The 18,701-nt window shown below is 35.5% G+C and overlaps 2 protein-coding genes and 1 long non-coding RNA gene across 4 annotated transcripts in view; 1 reads left to right on the top strand and 2 right to left on the bottom strand.

Moving 5' to 3' along the window:
- Positions 1-6,621: 6,621 nt before the first annotated feature.
- On the bottom strand, positions 6,622-7,355 carry LOC134536992 (heat shock protein beta-1-like). The gene has a single exon (XM_063377132.1). It carries the CDS (start codon positions 7,205-7,207, stop codon positions 6,710-6,712), a length of 498 nt encoding a protein of 165 aa, XP_063233202.1. The 5' UTR covers positions 7,208-7,355; the 3' UTR covers positions 6,622-6,709.
- A 300-nt stretch (positions 7,356-7,655) lies between these two features.
- Positions 7,656-18,552, top strand: LOC134536991 (peroxiredoxin-2-like). 2 transcript variants are annotated; one of them, XM_063377130.1, is made up of 7 exons: positions 7,656-7,934; positions 8,421-8,472; positions 9,525-9,666; positions 10,095-10,230; positions 11,847-11,975; positions 14,852-14,957; positions 18,291-18,552. In XM_063377130.1, exons 1-7 carry the CDS (start codon positions 7,884-7,886, stop codon positions 18,374-18,376), a joined length of 702 nt encoding a protein of 233 aa, XP_063233200.1. In that variant the 5' UTR covers positions 7,656-7,883; the 3' UTR covers positions 18,377-18,552. The 2 variants fall into 2 exon arrangements, with proteins under 2 accessions (XP_063233200.1, XP_063233201.1); XM_063377131.1 differs by lacking the exon at positions 18,291-18,552 and having other exon boundaries at positions 7,729-7,934; positions 14,835-14,957.
- LOC134536993 (uncharacterized) overlaps positions 14,232-18,701 on the bottom strand; it is a 53,311-nt gene continuing 48,841 nt past the window's right edge. Inside the window, exons 2-3 of the long non-coding RNA XR_010075903.1 lie at positions 16,946-17,090; positions 14,232-15,098 (exon numbers count right to left, since the gene is read on the bottom strand). This is a non-coding gene — a long non-coding RNA (uncharacterized LOC134536993). The remainder of the gene's footprint in view (positions 15,099-16,945; positions 17,091-18,701) is intronic.

An 18,701-nucleotide genomic window follows, 5' to 3' on the forward strand; every position in this document is an offset into this window, starting at 1 on the left:
CTCACAGCTGTACAGATGTTGCCGAACTTGATCCTGTACCGTTCTGTGCATCTGCTGTGCACGATAGGAGCGAGTGCTATTGCAAAAATGCCTGTGCCACTATCTGAGTGTGTGCTATTTCCTGTGCTGAATCAGTTGAAGCCTAGTCTTCATGTTCATCAAGATGCAGATGCATATGCAGTACGTATGATGGGAACAATATGTAGTCCATGGCCACAGTTCAACAGAATTTTTTGGAAACTGTTCATTTTAAACCACCTGTCACAGAATTGGTGTAAGAAGTTTGTGAAGATTGGTTGCGTGGATAAGGACCAATGCTAGCCTGTGCACTAACGTCAAGGTTAGCCAACCTTTTAGATTCGTTACAACTCTACATTTGACAATGTTTACAACTACAGGGATGGCTATTTTGATGCGTCTTTGTTTATTAGTACTGTTATAAATAAATAATGGCAAAGTTTAAGTGCTCTGTTGTCAATTATAATATTATATTCAATTTACAAGGCTTAACTTGGTCATATCGTCAATTTAGAGCCTCAAAATTGTAAATTCTGACACTGCTTTGGACTTCACAAACTTAATCTTTCTTGATTGTGCTACATTTTTTTTACGTTTGTTTTAGCCAATTTGCCGATACATGGCGGACAGCCAGTCAATCCATGAACTATATAGTTCATTGATCTTTGACTCCCACATGTGTGCTGTCATATTCACACCACCTCGTGTACCAAGATTCAGTCAACACTTACCTACCAACAGATAACTTAGATTATTTATAGATGAAAAAACTGTTTGGTAATAGTCAGAATAATTTTTAATTTGAAACAATTTTATAAATGGCTTAGTTTTTACATGCAACAGTTAAATATCTTTAAACCATCATTCTCAGAAAGTATTGCTTGTAATAAGTAAGCAAAATAGTGTGTGCTGTGTTGGTGATCTTACAGAGTATTTATAAACACCTTTCATCTCAATGTTTTATTCATATTTGTCAAACTTAATTTGTAGAGAATCATTGGTGGCATCATTGTGTTTTTGTTTCTGATCCTTGATAGTTTTAGTTACTGTAATGAGCACTATTTTCACAATAATGATGAAAAAGCTAACCAAAAGTATTAGGCTAACTTGTAGAGTTAAGTCATCCTCAGTTAACATTTAAGTTACACATACCCATATATCTTGATTGTATCACCAACAAAATAAACTAAAATGTATGATTTAATAGCCAAAACATTTCATATTACAGACACATTTCTAAATAATTATGCATGAAGTAAGTATACCTTTATTACCTGATGTACAATTGAGGGTGTTATTAATTTTAACTTCATTATAAATAGTTTTTCAATAAGTGGAGTTTCAACTATTAATTATACTTGATGTCATTTCACTGAAGTTTCGGTAATCCAGTGGCACTCATTAACATTTGCTGCAGATGATTTGTAACTAAAAAGAATCCAAAAAGGGCCTGTAGTAGCCAATATTATATATCTGTGCTGCACTGTATTATATAAATAAAACCATAATTAGATTTTGATGATATTATATAAATAATACCATAATTAGATTTTGATGATTACATTTCATTTAAAAAACTTAACAAAAAAAAAATAGAATAAAAATACAGGACTTTCAGTCTCACAGTCCGCTTTTCCAGGACATTTAGTGAAATTTCCTTACAACTATTTGAGACAGATTGATTTTTATATGGACAATAAAAAAAAAAGATTAAACATGATTCAAAATAATTCTACTATGCACAGATAGGACAATTTTTATGGTAGAAAAAAAAACTTTTTAGAGATAACTTAGTAATGATTTAAGTAAACAAGTCTCTTAACTATTTATAGATTATTGTACGTGTGAATATAAACTATCATGGGGCATAAAAAAAAAATGTAAGTTAGCAAAAGACAATTAATTAGTCCCGGTCCTCCAGCATCATTTACGTTTATTTTGTGTCTTTTTCGGGATTTTCGTCACCAAAGTCATAAATTTTTAGTTATATTTTCGTGACTCGTGGACATCCTAGTTGTCAGTGCACGGAACTTCGATCACTCGCGACCCGGCAGATGGGCTGCAGCAGTGGGAGCCTACAGCGAGTGCAGGGGCAAGCGTGGCGACGAAGACGCACTGCTATGAATAGCACCGGCCCGGGCTCGGCCGCTGCAGGCACGGACAGCTGCCCACGAACTTGGCAGCGACCCCGGTCTGAGCACCCACCCCCTCCCCCCAGGAGGGTCGGGAGGTAAGAGGGCAGGACCAGGTAGTGGATCCAGCACCGATTATTTCCATACGCCACTTTTCGCATTCTTTCTAGTTACGAATCATCCGCAGCAAAACGTTGAGTGCCACTGGTGTACAGAACCTTCAGTTTAATGTTATCAAGAAAATATAATAAAAAGTTGAAACTCTATACTTAATGAAAAACTATTTGCAACTTGGTAATGAAATTAATAACACCCACAATTGTACATATAAGTACTCAAGATATACTTATTATATGCATAAATACATAGAAATGTGCTTGCAACATGAAATGTTTCTATTAGTCATTAATTTTAACTTATTTTGGAGATAAAATTATTATACATCCCCCCCCCCCATCCCCTGAAGTTTAAAAGATGCAATGGCTAAAAATAATTCTGAAGTATTTTGGGCAATTTTTATATTAAATACTAATCAAAGAGAGGTGTGCAACTTTTAACAACTTATTCTGGAACTAATATGTAGTATGTAGATATTAAGTCTAGTTTCCCTGATTTTACTAGAGGAGGGTCTCGGAAGCCCCTGGAGTACACTTAACAGTGGTAACACGGCCCAGAAGTCCTTATGGCTGGGAGACATTAAATATATGTAGACAATTCTGAGGGACGTGAATTTTAGTTGATCCATTTAAAGAATTTCAAACAGCTTTACCCAACTATGTTGCATTATCATATTTTAAAACAATTTTTTTAAAATTTAGGACAATTTCTACAGATGCCCCACTATTTATTTTGAAACATTTGCCACTAGATGTTCAAAAATTCAGTCAAAAAATTTTACGTAACAAAAAAAATCTTGGTTCTTCCAGTTGCATACATAAGTATGCACAATTTATTTTTTCTAAAATTTCTCATTTTAACGTATCTTCCATTTTGATCCCTCTACATTTGATGCCCTTCCTTTGGGTTTACGATGTCATTAAAAGCGATTCAAGCCACAGCAACTTGGCCCTACCATTACCATGTCTCTGATCGCTGCTCGTCATGGGGGCAAAATTGCACACAACTCCCACCACTAGTTGCAGAAGCAGATAGGTCAGGAAGCAAACAAGCCTTAAAGTCAGGGCCATCCAAGAGGGAGCGACAAAGGGAGGGGGCAAAACTCCAGGGTTCTTGGCCACCAGAGGATCCTTGGTCAAGTTGCGATTTTAAATGCCTGGGTTTATCATGAATTACAAGTCTATCGTGAATAGAATCCATAGGTAACCGAATGAATTAATGCAACATTCACAGTCATGGTCACACAGTTTTATCTCTATGGCCTTGCCAAATTTTCAATGGAGCCACTTAATAGGAGAGTGTACATTAGTGTATTTCCATGACATTTTATTTTCATTCTACCTCCAAATGCATTTGGCCAGCAAGAAGTAACTTCATGCTTAATTTGTTCCATCGCTCACACGTGTACCAACATAATAGTATCTTAATGGTTTTGACCAGACCATGCTAATAAATTAAGTACTGTTTAAACTAACTGGAATGCAATTTAGGCCCATGTAACATGCATCCAAACTATTGTGCACCGTCTCAATCTTTAAAATTTAGTATATTTTTGCCCGTCGCTGACCAAATGTTATGCAGTATTTCCTTAAAATAATGGGGTCTTAATTTATGTTTATATTTCACAAACGAAAAATTCAACAATTCTTTCCACTAATGCCAACTTAAGTTATGTTGTTTGCCTTCAATTCATGTATTATTAATCCCATTTTCAATTACAATGTAAAGATCACCAACATCAAATTTTAATCTTACTTTAATAAAAATTGTAACTGAAAATGGATTAAATTTTTTTCCAGCTTGTACCCAATGGTAACATTGTTATAATATTTCTTTATCTTTCTTTACATTGCCAACATAGTTATCACTCTATAAAGGAAAGCTAATAGAAACCCTAAATGAGCAGAATTCTCTTGCAATCACAACAGATTAAATCAAATAAATTCCTTAGCAAAAAAAAAAAAAAAAGTTCATTCATTCATTATTATTATTTTTCTGAATTTCATTACTTTAACCAAACTTTAGCTCCACAAAGTTATCACCACAATTGTGAATAAAGGTTAAGGGGCAAAAAGACAATAAAATTAAAATGTTGCAAAAAATTTATTGAAAAAGAAAAAAAATTCACAAAATACAATCAATGCACAACATAGTAACTTCAAGCTATCCTGCAGCCTCTACAACCACAATTGACAGTTTAATGGTGTACACAACTAATTGAGCATATGACAAAAAAATTAAGAATTCACAATAATGCAAACACTCCCTTTGCTGCAATAATTTCATACCGACATATTCTAAACTAAACTTCACTGCTTCACAAAAAATAAACAAATTTAATTTTCATTAATTCAATTTTTTCTATACTTTGCACTTAACATCAAGATATATTCGACATTGTCAGTCTCCCTTGCACACATCTGAATAAACTCTTTGCAAACTACTCAAAATTAACACGAAGTTACAGAATTTTATAAATTGGCAAAAAATTGGTCTAGATCATATAAAGTTTTAACAAAGATAATGGTAAAATAAAAAACACAGGTTACAAATTTGTAGAACTTAAGAATGACTAACATGCCAACGTGTGCTGATGTAACTTAAGAATTACATACCACCACTTCCGACGAAGTAAAGAGTGAATGTGTATTTGGCCGTTCTTGAACATATAAGACTTGCTCATTTGCAAACTTGTCTGACTATCACCCACAGTCCTCCAGTGTTTCACTGTTGCAACTGCTAAGCACATTCTGCCAGCCTTTGTGATCCGCAAACAGCGAGATAATTGTCTACCAAGCTGTCGAGCCTCAACGAGTGTGCTGGCTTTCAAGATGTGCACAGCAGCCACAATGAGACTTTAAAGAACAGCATCACAGGCCCAAAGCATGCAACAGCACAACACCTGGCAATAATGTGATGCTTGGGCCCCATTCCTTTATTAAAACCTTTTCATCCCTTATTCTTACGGCACGGCTTTTCCGAAAGCCATGAATAATGATCAAAATACTTTTTACAGGCAGTAAAAAAGTGCCTGTATTTACAGTGAAAACATTGTAGGGATTTTTATTGATTTCTGACAAAATCACCATTTATAACTTAACATTACAATAAACAGCTACCACATTTTTACCTTTCCTCGTGTGGGTCTATGCGTGCATTACGATTTGGAGAATGCGAGGTCGGCTACATTAAACATACTGTAAAATATTTATGACCGTTACTTAGGAATTACACAATTAAGCTGTAGCTACCCTAACCTAACCAACCGTTCACGATTCGACAGCAATTTTTATGTAGTTATACCAACCCAACAAACTATCCACATCGTTTTAAGTAGTGAATGTAGTTAACCTATCAACAACCCATTTTCACAATTTAACAAGTTCTCCAAACCATAAATGTACAAACCCCACACGGGAAATAAAAATGTGGTGGCCGCATCAATGCTTAGGTATTGTGAATTAATCTGCCAGCAGCAATTTCACAGAAAGCAGTACGACTTCAGAAACAGTTTGCAGGGATAACATAGTAACGTTTTATGTTGTATAAAAGTATTTTGAGAACATAACTTCAAAAATGTTTTAACAAGCCATGCCGTAGGAATACCACCCTTTAGCCTCTCAGCTCAAGTCTGCATCTTCAGGGGTGGCCACAATTAATTCATTACCTGATACTAATTTTCAAATAACCAACTGAGCAACTAACTTTACTAGAATAAGTCATCTAGTAAAATTAATTACCTAATACAAAATATGTGAAGGGGGGAAAAAAAAAAAAAAAAAAAAAAGGCCTAGGAATTGGTTATTTTAATTTAGTTTAAATCTGCAAAAGGACCATTCGGTTAAACATTACATTTGTTCCCAATATAAAGGCCTTAGGAAAATGAATAGATTGTTCACAGTGTCAAGAGATGGCAACTGAATGAATGATCGGCCAATTTGCCAGACATTTGTCAATTCTAATTCTGCCAGAACCCCAGTCTAATGTCAACTGGCCCATTGTGCACACTAATTGCAGTTTCATAATCATGCTAACCAAACAATCTATGATGAATGTTCAAGCATAAAAAGAAAAGGGCAAAACTTAAAACTTTCAGATAACCAATGCTAGTAACTCCTCAACCGTTAGCAGCTATATAACTTGACAGGTGCATCGGCTCATTATTTTCTAGAACTCTTGGTTCTGCTAAGACATACTAACAAATATAAACAAGTTTATCCACTACTTCACCATGTTATATCGTCTACATGACTTACAAATAGAAACTCAATTGCAAAAATGAGGTTATGCATTATCTTAAATTTGAGGCTACAGGAACACTAAACCTGCAAATAGTACTAGTATATAGGACATTGTATACAAACTTGTCAATTATACACCTAATCAGTCTTTATTATGAAAAGCATACCTGAATAAAGATACAAAAAAGTACTACTATGACATTAATTTTTTGAGATAGGCAACTCCTTAGGTTTTTCCTGTTTCAGAGGCGCCTCAATCGTTAGAATGCCATCGTGATTGACGTAAGATTTCAAAGAGTCCGTTTCAATATTGTCAGGCAGAGTGAACTCACGCTTGACAGCCTGAAAGAACTTGCTGCCATCCTCGGAACTGCGCTCCATCTTAGCTTCGATGGAGAGATGCCTGTCCTTCAGGGACACGGAAATTTCCTCCGGGTTGTAGCCACTGACGTCGAGGTTGATGCGGAATTCGCTGGCCGGGGCGTCGACTCCTTGGACTTGTATCTGGCGAGGAGTCAGTCTGCGAAGCGGGCTGAAGCGGAAGAAATCACGCTCCAACTTATCCAGCTGTCGCTCCACGTCCCGAACCAGAGAGCCCACGGCCGGATATCCCCACACGCTGCGGCAAGCACCGACATTAGCCGGCCGCAAGGCTTTGCTAAGTATATTCACAACTGGCACCAACTTAGATCCAATCATCTTGACAGTTTACTTCTTTATCTCTTCGTTCCTTCACGACCTCTCCGCGAATAGTGTAGGAAAATACATTCCAGCGTCACTTATATACGATTTTCTAGGTTAGCTCAAAGAAACTGGAACTTGCCGGAACATTTCCTCGACTTTCAAAACAAACTAGCAGACAACAGCCTCTCATTGGCTGTTTGGTAACAACACAACCAATGAAAAATTATCCAGAGAAAACTTCCGAAACCACGAGAATATTCTAATATATCGTGGAGCGATATATCAGTTGAAAATGAGCAGAAAATTTTTAACTTATTTTAGAAATAATAATATATTTTTAATAATTGACTTTGGTTAATCTAAAAATATATTTAAAATTAATATACGCTTTATATATATTACAACAAAACATCAAACCAGGGTTATTCTCAATAAATATAAAAGTTTTAGATTTTTAGTGTAAGGGCACGTTTTAAAAATCATTTAATATTTAAAAAGCCAACTGTTGTTACATGTTAGAGACAATTCGATTATTTAATTCTAGCAAAGTCACATGACAAATGTGTGATCATTTTTTTAGCAATTTCATAGTTAAATTGTTACCTCTATGAGTTGTAATGTTTTGATTTTTTTGTCGTAAAGGCTTGTCATCCTAATTTTACTTCATATTCCAATATAAGTTTTAAAAACAATGGCCGGGTTAATTTCGGGTCTTGCACGAAGAGCTGTACCAATGTTGATTGTAAGTATACTTAGGTGTAACTCTTACTAGATTAAAAAAAAAAAAAGTATAGCCGGTATGTGATGGTGCATGGTGTTTTGTGGTTAAGTAACCTGAAAAGGCTCGTTCTTTGCTATGTAATGTCAACAATACGATTTGAATTTGAGTCTTGCTGCTGTGGGGCACAATATCGGTTGCAATCAGGCCACGTTACTTCTCGTCGTGAGCGGTGTGGACAGTTTGTTTGGTTATATTATGGAACACATTTTCCGGCAACGTTTTATTCCTTATAATAATATAAATACGTAACATAAATTGCGGCTGGAATGATTTGATCTCCGTGCTGGCTGGACTTGTGCTCCAGGAATAGCTCAGAGTTCCAATTAAAATAAAAGAAAAAAAAAACTAACTGGTTTTTCATGGAACATCAGCAGTGCTCAAAATCAAATTTTCAAATGGAAAATCATATTTAATTGTTACCTAATTCTTAATTCCTTTTTTTTGCAGAAGCTACAAGTCGCAGTAAATTCTTCTTCAGCAGCTAGAGCCTTAAGCATCGGTTAGTATATCTTTCTGCAGATTAGTTCTCCTTTGTAGGGCTCTGATGGTTGCCTGACAGGGCCGCCAAATAATATGGCAGAGCTTTGGGTGTTAATGCTCCATTTATAACCTGCCCCAAGATTTCTGTAAGATGCCTGATTGCAAATTTACAGAGAATTACATACACATGCACCAGCAAAAATGGTTCAAACTCACTCAAAAGAATTGATATGCACACATTTATCCTTGCTTACCAAGCCTTGTACCCAGGATCACCTCATTATGTCCGCCAGTGTTAACTACCTATATAGTTACCATAGCCATGTCATACAATCCACACAAAACGCTATGCTGAAAATTACAGTACTTTCATCCAAATGTTTGTCATGATCATTTGCAGCCACGAGTAGCAGGCTCTGGAATGAACTAGACCTTGTGACAAGGCAATTAAAAAAAAACATAGCTAATTTAAAACACAGGTTGAAAAAATATCTGTGGAACGTCTACTTACCATGATAACTTACAAGCCTACCTACTGCTTGAATCTGTGTGTGAATGTGTGAGCAACTGGTTTCTATTATGCATATTTTTATAAAATTTCAATGTATGATGCAATAGCAGAAAATGTGGTTTAAGTGTAAGAAAACGTGTTATCACCTTAACTTCACCATAATTTCAACATAAAGTGTTAAAGGTTAAAAATGGGTGTATTACACATTTTATTTATGAAAAACACTTATACCCAGTAAGTAGTACAGAGATGTACAAGAAGTCGTCGTACATAATATTCCATCGAAGAGGTACAGTATGTGATATACTAACGAGTGTTTTCCCACTGCTCGTATGCTTGTAAACATCATGTGCCTTACCAGGAAGTTACCTGAATTATGTAGGCTTATTTATATTGATTTGTCATTTAGTATTACTCCTTATAGCTGTTTCAGCTCTGAATATTATTTTGACACATCTAATTTTGAGTAAAACGTACCTACTTTTGGTTTGGGAGTGACCCTGTCTCCAATTGGTTTTGTGTCGTGTAGCGAGTGTGACTGCGGTCTTGCTTGCCCACAGGGAGCCAGCTGTTCGCCGCGAGAGTCCAACATCCGGCGCCAGACTTCCGCGGAACTGCCGTCGTCAACCAGGATTTCAAGGAGATCCAGCTGTCGGACTTCAAGGGCAAATACCTCGTCTTGTTCTTCTACCCCCTCGACTTGTAAGTGGACAGTCAGCGATGGCTGCGTGTTTTAACTTGCCTCTGAATTTTATTTTTACGTTTAGACATTACAAGATCACAGTGACTAAAATACTATGAATATTAAAATTTTATAATGTCAAGTGTTATGGTGCAAACTACACATTGATTTTGTTTCTTTAGGTTTAAAAATTGTGGTGCTTTCAGTCTATGTAATTGTTTGAGGAAATAAAAAGAGTCTATAAAAATAAATTTTTAATGTTCTTGTAAGAAGACAAAAAAAAAAATGTTGTCTTAAAAAAAAATTAAGATTTTAAAAGTTGTTATTTCACAATAGGTTTGTAGTGATAAACCCAACTCAAACAATAATGATAATGTTCACCTTCCAGTAGTCGCAAGTGTCGCGACGAGTGCCCTTCAGGGTCTGTGCTGGTGATGTGTGCTTCCAGCACGTTCGTCTGTCCCACGGAGATCATAGCGTTCAGCGACAGGATCCAGGACTTCCAGGACGCGAACACGGAGGTGGTGGGGGTGTCGACGGACTCTCACTTCAGCCACCTGGCGTGGATCAACACTCCGCGCAAGGTGCGTGGGGCGGGGCAGTTGGCCACCCGGGGACTGTGGAATTTGCAAATTGTTTTTATATCAGTGTCTTTTTAAAACTGTAAAATTCAACTTAAAAAAACTAAAATGTTACCTAATGCATTATGGTTTTACTAAAAAAAAAAGGTATATAATGACAATTTTACAATCACTCTCTTTCTTAATTAAATTAATTTTTATACTTGCTTGTGTGGTATTGACTCAGAACAATAAGCAATTACTAGAGACCGGAAAAATTCGCGGATTCATTCGGCGATAGACTAAAATTCAAATACACATACCTCTTTGATGATTTGGCTATTGGCTTTACTGTTCATCTGGACGAATCTCAACCAATTATAAACCCTCAACCAAAGAAGGATCGAATCACAGACAGACCAGATGAGACGACTACAAAGTCAGCAGCCACTGAACTTGCGTTGTTTGCCCGAGTGTACAGGGGAATGTGCAGTCTATCCTGAAGGCCGTCGAAACCGCGAATTTTTCCGGTCCCTAGCGATTACTGGTAAACAGTTGTAAGTATTTACTTTTACTATTATGTCACACATATACAAGATGATTTAAGTTGCAATTATTATTGGTACAATCTACAAGGAAAGGACATTTATTGATTTATATTATGGAGAAAAGGTTTTATAATGTGAATAAATTGAATTAACTTAAATTTCTGTGTAACATTTTACATTAACTTGAATTTTGATGTAGTAGCACTAAGAAGCATTGGTTAGTTTCAGTTTTATCAAAATTCAACATATAAATTGGTCCCTATCCATTAGAACTTCTCTCCGTTTCTGAGTTTTGTTTGATTGCGGAAATTTACGAAGTACAATAGTTCTTTTTGTGATGTTTACTAAGGCTAGCATACTTAATTTTTTAAGTGAAAACACTTCAAAAACAAATACAAAAAAATTAATCTACCTTCAACTCTTTTAGCTTTGTCATAGATAGTGCATACACAAACTGAAGATAAAGGTTGCTAAATGGATTTAAGTACACTAGTTACAATGATTTCATAAAAGAAACTGTAAAATGGGTAAAAGTAAAGTTTGACTACATAATTATTGCTGAACAGTTTGTATGCACACATGCCTACAGAGTCAAATTTCTCTGTCTAGTTTTGCACCATGGAAAAATTGTCATTTGTTACAATCAAGAATTTTTTTGGAATTTAAAAGTGCTGAAAATAGAATTTAGGAATACAAAATTGTATCTTAAGTTCAAGTAGTTACTATTATTATTATTATTATGAGATTTACTAACTGATAAATTTTAATTTATTATGTTTGTACATTTTTCGAACACAAAAATACGTAACAGATTTATTTTAATTCCGAATAGTTGTACATGCTTATTACAAATCATTATATTGAAACAAGTGCATCAGGTTTCAGTAAAAATGACACTTGTTTTGTAGAAATTAGTATCATGGAACATTTAAGTGTCATATTTGTTCAGTAGTATGCTATATTATTTAATAAACAGGTTTCATAAAAACAAATACAACAAATACGACTAAAATCTCCTGTTTTGAAAACCATAAAGTGTTGTGTCTACGTGTCCGGAGCGAGCCGTGTCTGCGAGGGGGCGTGTGACCGCAGGCCGGGGGTCTGGGGGGCCTGAACTACCCCCTGCTGTCGGACTTCAAGAAGACCGTGTCGCGGGACTACGACGTGCTGCTGGACGATGCGGGCATCGCCCTGCGAGGACTCTTCATCATCGACGACAAGGTCGGCTGAGCCGCATCGCCGGCTTTCCCCCCGTCACGGCTCGGGGGAGGGAATTACACACTCTGCCAGGTTTACCTTCGGATAAGGACCGTACCGATTCAAACAACCTATAAAAATTTTGAGTTGAATATCTAACCAATACTTGAACATCGCAACTATCCTTAAAAAAAATATTATCTTTGAAAGATTTGTGCAATGGGAGTGCACGACTTGATGTAAGCTTTTGGACATACGCCATTGCTAAGCACATGTATGTCTGTAGAAGAAAACTACAAAAAATCTCAAAAGAAAATAGCAATTTTTTGCTTAATTTGTGTTTTTGTTTTTATCTTTTGGGATTTTTGTAGTTTTTCTTCTACAGACATACATGTGCTTAGCAATGGCATATGTCCAAAAGCTTACATCAAGTTATCCTTAAAAAGGTTGGGTAGGCCTGTCTGAATACTAATTTTTTGTTGTAAAGTGAATATCAAATTGTATGTTTAAAGTATTCACAGAGTCAACCAATTTGCAAATGTTGTTCTCCGCTAAACTGTGTTACACTTATTTTATAAAATACAGGGTTGAAATTTAATAAAAAAATTGTTTAATTTTTGAGATATTTGAACTGATGAAGTGGTCAACCAATTGGGCATTCGTAAAAGCAAACGGAGTGAGTGCCAGGTTTTTGATTTGTAAGTCACCAATTTCATTCAAGATAAACATACACGACAAAAATAAAATAAAATATTTTCATGAGCAAATGTTAGGTTCCCAATGTTTTCAAGCTTTCCAACAAGTGCAAAGCTTCACATCAGATGCGAAGCTTTGTATGACAACTGAAGCTTCAAATAAATAAAATGGCAAATTTCATGGCAGAGTCAAATTTTAAAAAGAGCTTAAATTGATTTGCTAAGTCGATAGATTTTTTTATTTCAACTGTTTGTTTTTAAAATTAAAATCATAAAAATGTCTTGTATATTCTAATTGGGATATTTTTGTAACATATTCATAGTAACAAAGGTGAGTACATTTTTGGTAAGCTGCCTGGTCAACAAATTTGGTGTATGATTATTTTATTCAGATTGCAAGGATTTCAGTTTGTTTCTGTAAGAGTTTTTTTTACAGGAGTTCTACTTTGAGTTTCCAGGATTTTCGAGTATTTTTTAGTGTTCGAGTGCAGGATTTGATTTATAAACCAGTGGCAGTCCTGTAATAGCACAAAATGTCTTCTGTTATAGAGGTTACTGGTGATAGCTGGTGAGGAATAGACCTACAGCAAGGCTTGACTTGGACCAATAGCAAAATTATAGAATATCAAGCAAGATCTTTATATAAAGGCACATTCCTAGTTCACATGTTCATATATTCGCATTTTGGACGCAGCGGTAGAATAATCTGCTCACTCGTCTCTTTGAGGTGGGGTCATGTCAGTTTACACAAGTGGGAAATATGACCGACTTTGTAGTGAGGCAGTAGCTTTTCTCGGGGTGTTCCCATTAATTCGATCAATCCTCCATTTATATCTCTTGACTCATCTTCAATGACCCCAATGTTGATGAGCTGCTAAGACCCATTCATTCACATAGCAGTATTTTGTTCGTGTCAGCCCACAGTTAGTCAGAATTTATTATTTTTATCAGTTTTATTTTTAGTGGTAGGGTAATGAATACTAGGTAATAATTTGGCTGATGATAAATAATGGAAGTCAGATTGGTATTATTGCTTGTGACGTTCCCTCTTACTAGTTTCCTGAGGTTGAATGTTTTTTTTAAAATTTTTTTTTGTAACATGCTTAGCAATTTTGCTGATGATAAATAATACAAGTCAGATTGGTATTATTTCTTGTGAAGTTCACTCTTACTAGTTTCCTGAAGTTGAATGTTTTTTTAAATTTTTTTTTGTAACATGCTTAGCAATTTTGTTGATGATAAATGATACAAGTTAGATTGGTATTATTGCTTGTGACGTTCTCTCTTACCAGTTTCCTGAGGTTGAATGTTTTTTAATTTTTTTTGTAACATGCTTAGCAATTTTGCTGATGATAAATGATACAAGTCAGATTGGTATTATTGCTTGTGACGTTTACTCTTACCAGTTTCCTGAGGTTCAATGTTTTTTAATTTTTTTTGTAACATGCTTAGCAATTTTGCTGATGATAAATGATACAAGTTAGATTGGTATTATTGCTTGTGACGTTCTCTCTTACTAGTTTCCTGAGGTTGAATGTTTTTTATTTTTTTTTGTAACATGCTTAGCAATTTTGCTGATGATAAATGATACAAGTTAGATTTGTATTATTGCTTGTGACGTTCTCTCTTACTAGTTTCCTGAGGTTGAATGTTTTTTATTTTTTTTTGTAACATGCTTAGCAATTTTGCTGATGATAAATGATACAAGTTAGATTTGTATTATTGCTTGTGACGTTCTCTCTTACTAGTTTCCTGAGGTTGAATGTTTTTTTAAAAATTTTTTTGTAACATGCTGAGCAATTTAGCTGATGATGAATGGTACCTACAAGTTAGATTTGTATTATTGCTTGTGACATTCACTCTTACTAGTTTCCTGAGGTTGAATGTTTTTTATTTTTTTTTGTAACATGCTTAGCAATTTTGCTGATGATAAACGATACAAGTTAAGATTTGTATTATTATTGCTTGTGACGTTCACTCTTACTAGTTTCCTGAGGTCGAATGGTTTTTTTTAAAAAAAAATTTATTTGCAAAATGCTTAGCAACAGTTAAGGCTGATGTTAATCTTTATAGTTTATATAAATGGAAATTAATATGTGAATATGCGTATGTATGTGATCATGCATATGTGTATATGCATATATGTGCAGTTTTATTTTGGTCTTTTTTTTTGATTTGGAAACACAAGAGAAGTACCTGCTCCAGGGTATCCTGCGCCAGATCACGGTGAACGACCTGCCTGTGGGGCGCAGCGTGGATGAGACCCTGAGGCTGGTCAAGGCGTTCCAGTTCGTCGACCAGCACGGCGAAGGTGAGCACCGCGCTGCCGGCACATGGCGTGCGCGCGCGGGCCCCTGCAGCTGGTTTGGTTTCCCCGCGCGTGCGTCGATCATCCAGGCGTCTCGCAGTCGGTCTGTGATATCGTCACGCGCCCACAGACACTACACGCGACCTGGGAGTTCGGGAAAAAAATGTGGGATTACGTACTGTGTACACTGAAACCTCATTTTAAAGTACCTCACTATAAAATATTTACACTTTAAAGTTTAAAGTACACTAGAGTCCCGTTATAGCGAGGTGTCACGGTTCCGGGTTTGATCCTTGCTATAACCGTATCCTCGCTATAACTGAATTGGCCAGATTTTGGCCCCCAAAAATTAAAAATTAACCGAAAATAGCATAAAAATTGTGTTTAAACCTGTATAATTGGAAAATAACAGGTTATATTAATGAAATCTTAATTTCTGTGAGCTGATGTGTGAATTCTCTTTAAAACGATACCTCACAAGTACGGATGCGATCACCGATTGCATCAAAATAACCAGAAAACCCTACCACGCCACGTAAGTATAGCATCTCAGCCCGCGGCCGACGCAGAATTGTCCTGCTATCTATCGTCGACGCGGGCTGTCTGCTGGCGGCCATGTTGGTTCGGGAGGTAGCTAACAGGTGGCGCTAGTGTAGCGCGACGATTTAATTCCTTACAAAAAAGCAGGAGTGCGGCAACGCACGTACGCCTCAAACGAAATAGTCGCTGGAAAACAATACTTTTTTCATTTAAAAAAACCTGTAAACGTTTTTAGAAAATAAATTCGGAATTAAACTCGAACCATCACCACCCCTTTCCTGGACAGCTACCCCAACAACTGACCGAAACAAAAGTTAAAACTGTCCTAGCGAATCGGAAATAAATACGGTAGTACCTACTATTTGTCAGATAGTAAAATAAATAACGTGACGTGTTTGTAAACGTGTCACGACTGAAATAATTCCAAACAAGTTTATAAATATTTGTGTATTATTAACGCGATCAATTAGCAACAAGTATAAAGACAGCTCTGACGTTTTTGGCCTAACATAGTTATAAACAATGTTATTATTCGTTAATATAAATTTCCCAACAAAATAATTAAGAGCATTTATATTTTTAAAAAAAAGTGCGCATTGTTTTATGTTTAATGGCGGGGAAAAAAAGATTTTGTCTATTTTATAAATAATAAGAAATGCGTACAAGTATATGTATGTTCAAAGGCTTGGTTTATTCCAGTTGAGCATACCTTGGCCTTGAAGCCAGCCAGTGATGCTGTGACAGTGAAGTCGCAGGCACAGATAACTAACCGAAGTTTGATAAAAGAAAGAAAGGACGGGATTCTATTTTTAAAACCACGCACTTAGGTGGCGACTGCAAGGCTGAAGAATTTGACAGGTGTCAACGGCAAGACGTCTAGTGGCGAGCGAGACGGGTGGAGATAAAGCAGACAAATAACCAAGGCGCGCTTCACACGATCACGCCGTAAATTCCTCAAAAAGACCTCGTTATAGCCGAGTTCTCGCTATTACCGTGCTCGCTATAACGGGATTCTACTGTATATATTTTGAAGTCCCAACAAGATGTTTCACATTTAGTAAGAGTTCTTCATTATTAAGTACTAAAATTGTGTGTTGTTTAAATTACATACTGTGTAGGCTGAAACCTCATTTTGAAGCATCTCACTAGAAAGGATTTTCACTTTAAAGTTTAAAGTATTTATTTTGAAGTCCCGACAAAATGTTTCACATTTAGTAAGAGTTCTTCATTATAAAGTACCAAAATTGTGGGTTGTTTAAATTACATACTGTGTATGCTGAAACCTCATTTTAAAGTACTTCACTATAAAGGATTTTCACTTTAAAGTTTTAAGTATATATTTTGAAGTCTCAACAAGATGTTTCATATTTAGTAAGATTTCTTCATTATTAAGTACTAAAATTGTGGGTTGTTTAAGTTATGTTGTAATGAGATTTCACTGTAATAATCACCTCGCTGCCGGATTGTGGTGTACGTGCGCGGGACTCTGTAGTTGGTTTGGTTTCCCCGCACGTGCGTCGATCATCCAGGTGTCTGGCAACAGGGGTTTGCAGTCAGACTGCAATGTTGTCACGTGCCCAAGGACACTACATGGACCTGGGAGTTGGGAAAAAAAATGTAGGATTAAGTAGAATTCACTGTGTACACTGAAACCCTCATTTTGAAGTACATATCTCACTAGAAAGGATTTTCACTTCAAAGTTTAAAGTATATTTTTTTCTCAAGGCCCAACAAGATAAAGTAAGAGTTCATTATAAAGGTCTTTCATCATTAAGTACTAAAATTGTGGGTTGTTTAAATTACATACTGTGTATGCTGAAACCTCATTTTAAGGTACCTCACTAGAAAGGATTTTCACTTTAAAGTTTAAAGTATATATTTTCTCAAGTCCCAACAAGATAATGTAAGAGTTCATTATAAAGGTCTTTCATTATTTAGAACTAAAATTATGGGTTGTTTAAGGTATGTTGTAATGAGATTTCACTGTAATAATCACACAGCTGGCCTATCTTTGCAGAGGATAAATTAGAACAAGGTTGCTTTAAATCGGGGAAATTTTACATGTATTGTTACAGTGGAGTATTTACATATACAATGCACATGTGCAGGAATTTGCTAATTTTAAAGATTCATTATGTAATTGCAGCAGTGCCAGTAACATTCAGCAGAAACTTTTCCAACGTTTTAACATTTTTTTTTTGTCACATTAGTGTATGTAGTGTGTATAAAAATATAGCCAAAAATAAATAAATTCCAGACATTAAAATATTTTATTTTCATAGTTTGATTTGTTACAAACCTATGAAATAGCAGGCCATTTAAAAATGGAGTGTTTTCTATTGTTTCGAAACGTAAACAGGTTTCCAAGGTAGTTTAATTGCTTAAACTATGTAAAATCAACTGTAATTTAAGAAAACTGTGAAACTGTAAATATGAGATTACGCTGTGCTATGTTTGCAAAATAATGGTATGTGATTTTACGTTCATTGCATGCGTCAAATATGTATTAGTTGAGTGTTGTCCTGTTAAGTACGACTCAACTTTCGAGTGGAGTTGAGCTTCAGCTACTAGCTCGACTCTGTTGAAGTTTTCGAGACTCTATCAATCTCTAGTTAAAAACTTAAAAAAATTATAGATATTGTGTTTGAATCCCTCTCAAACATGGACACTGGGTATTAGCTTTAGAGGTTGAATCTCTAATAGTGGTGACTGACTTTTCTGTTACAGTATTTTCATGAAATTGGCCATTTATATTATGTATATACATATATAGATGTGTATTTTTTTGTTTTACAGTTTGCCCTGCCAATTGGAAGCCAGATTCTCCAACGATCAAGCCTGACCCAAAGGGTTCGAAGTCATATTTTGAGAAGGTTAACTAATGTGGCATTGACACGTCAAGAGTTAACTGCTTGTTAAAAAACTCTCAAGCTATATGATGGAACCATTATAAGTGCTTACAGATTACTATTACTGTTTGTTTGATCTTTTTTTTTTGAACTATACATTTTTATAGAAATATTTTTTTAATAAATAAGCTGTGTTTCCTTGGGCTGAACTATTATGTGAACCATTATTTGCCATCCTGCAGTTTTCATTTCTCGATATTTCATTTTCTAGTAACTACGTATTCTCGGATTCTTAATTTGTTAAAACAGGTATTGTCATTAAAAACTACATAATAGTTCTAAAGATTTTTTAAATTCC

Source organism: Bacillus rossius, chromosome 11 (assembly GCF_032445375.1).
Source record: "Bacillus rossius redtenbacheri isolate Brsri chromosome 11, Brsri_v3, whole genome shotgun sequence".
In the NCBI taxonomy this organism is placed as follows: domain Eukaryota; kingdom Metazoa; phylum Arthropoda; class Insecta; order Phasmatodea; family Bacillidae; genus Bacillus; species Bacillus rossius.

What these genes read in the sequence shown, in the direction of transcription:
- LOC134536992 (XM_063377132.1), bottom strand. Translation starts at nt 7,207, where the DNA reads ATGATTGGATCTAAGTTGGTGCCAGTTGTGAATATACTTAGCAAAGCC.
- LOC134536991 (XM_063377130.1), top strand. Translation starts at nt 7,884, where the DNA reads ATGGCCGGGTTAATTTCGGGTCTTGCACGAAGAGCTGTACCAATGTTG. An exon ending in AGCTAGAGCCTTAAGCATCG is followed by an intron (nt 8,473 to 9,524) that starts GTTAGTATATCT and finishes GCTTGCCCACAG; the next exon opens with GGAGCCAGCTGTTCGCCGCG. An exon ending in CGTCGACCAGCACGGCGAAG is followed by an intron (nt 14,958 to 18,290) that starts GTGAGCACCGCG and finishes TTTGTTTTACAG; the next exon opens with TTTGCCCTGCCAATTGGAAG.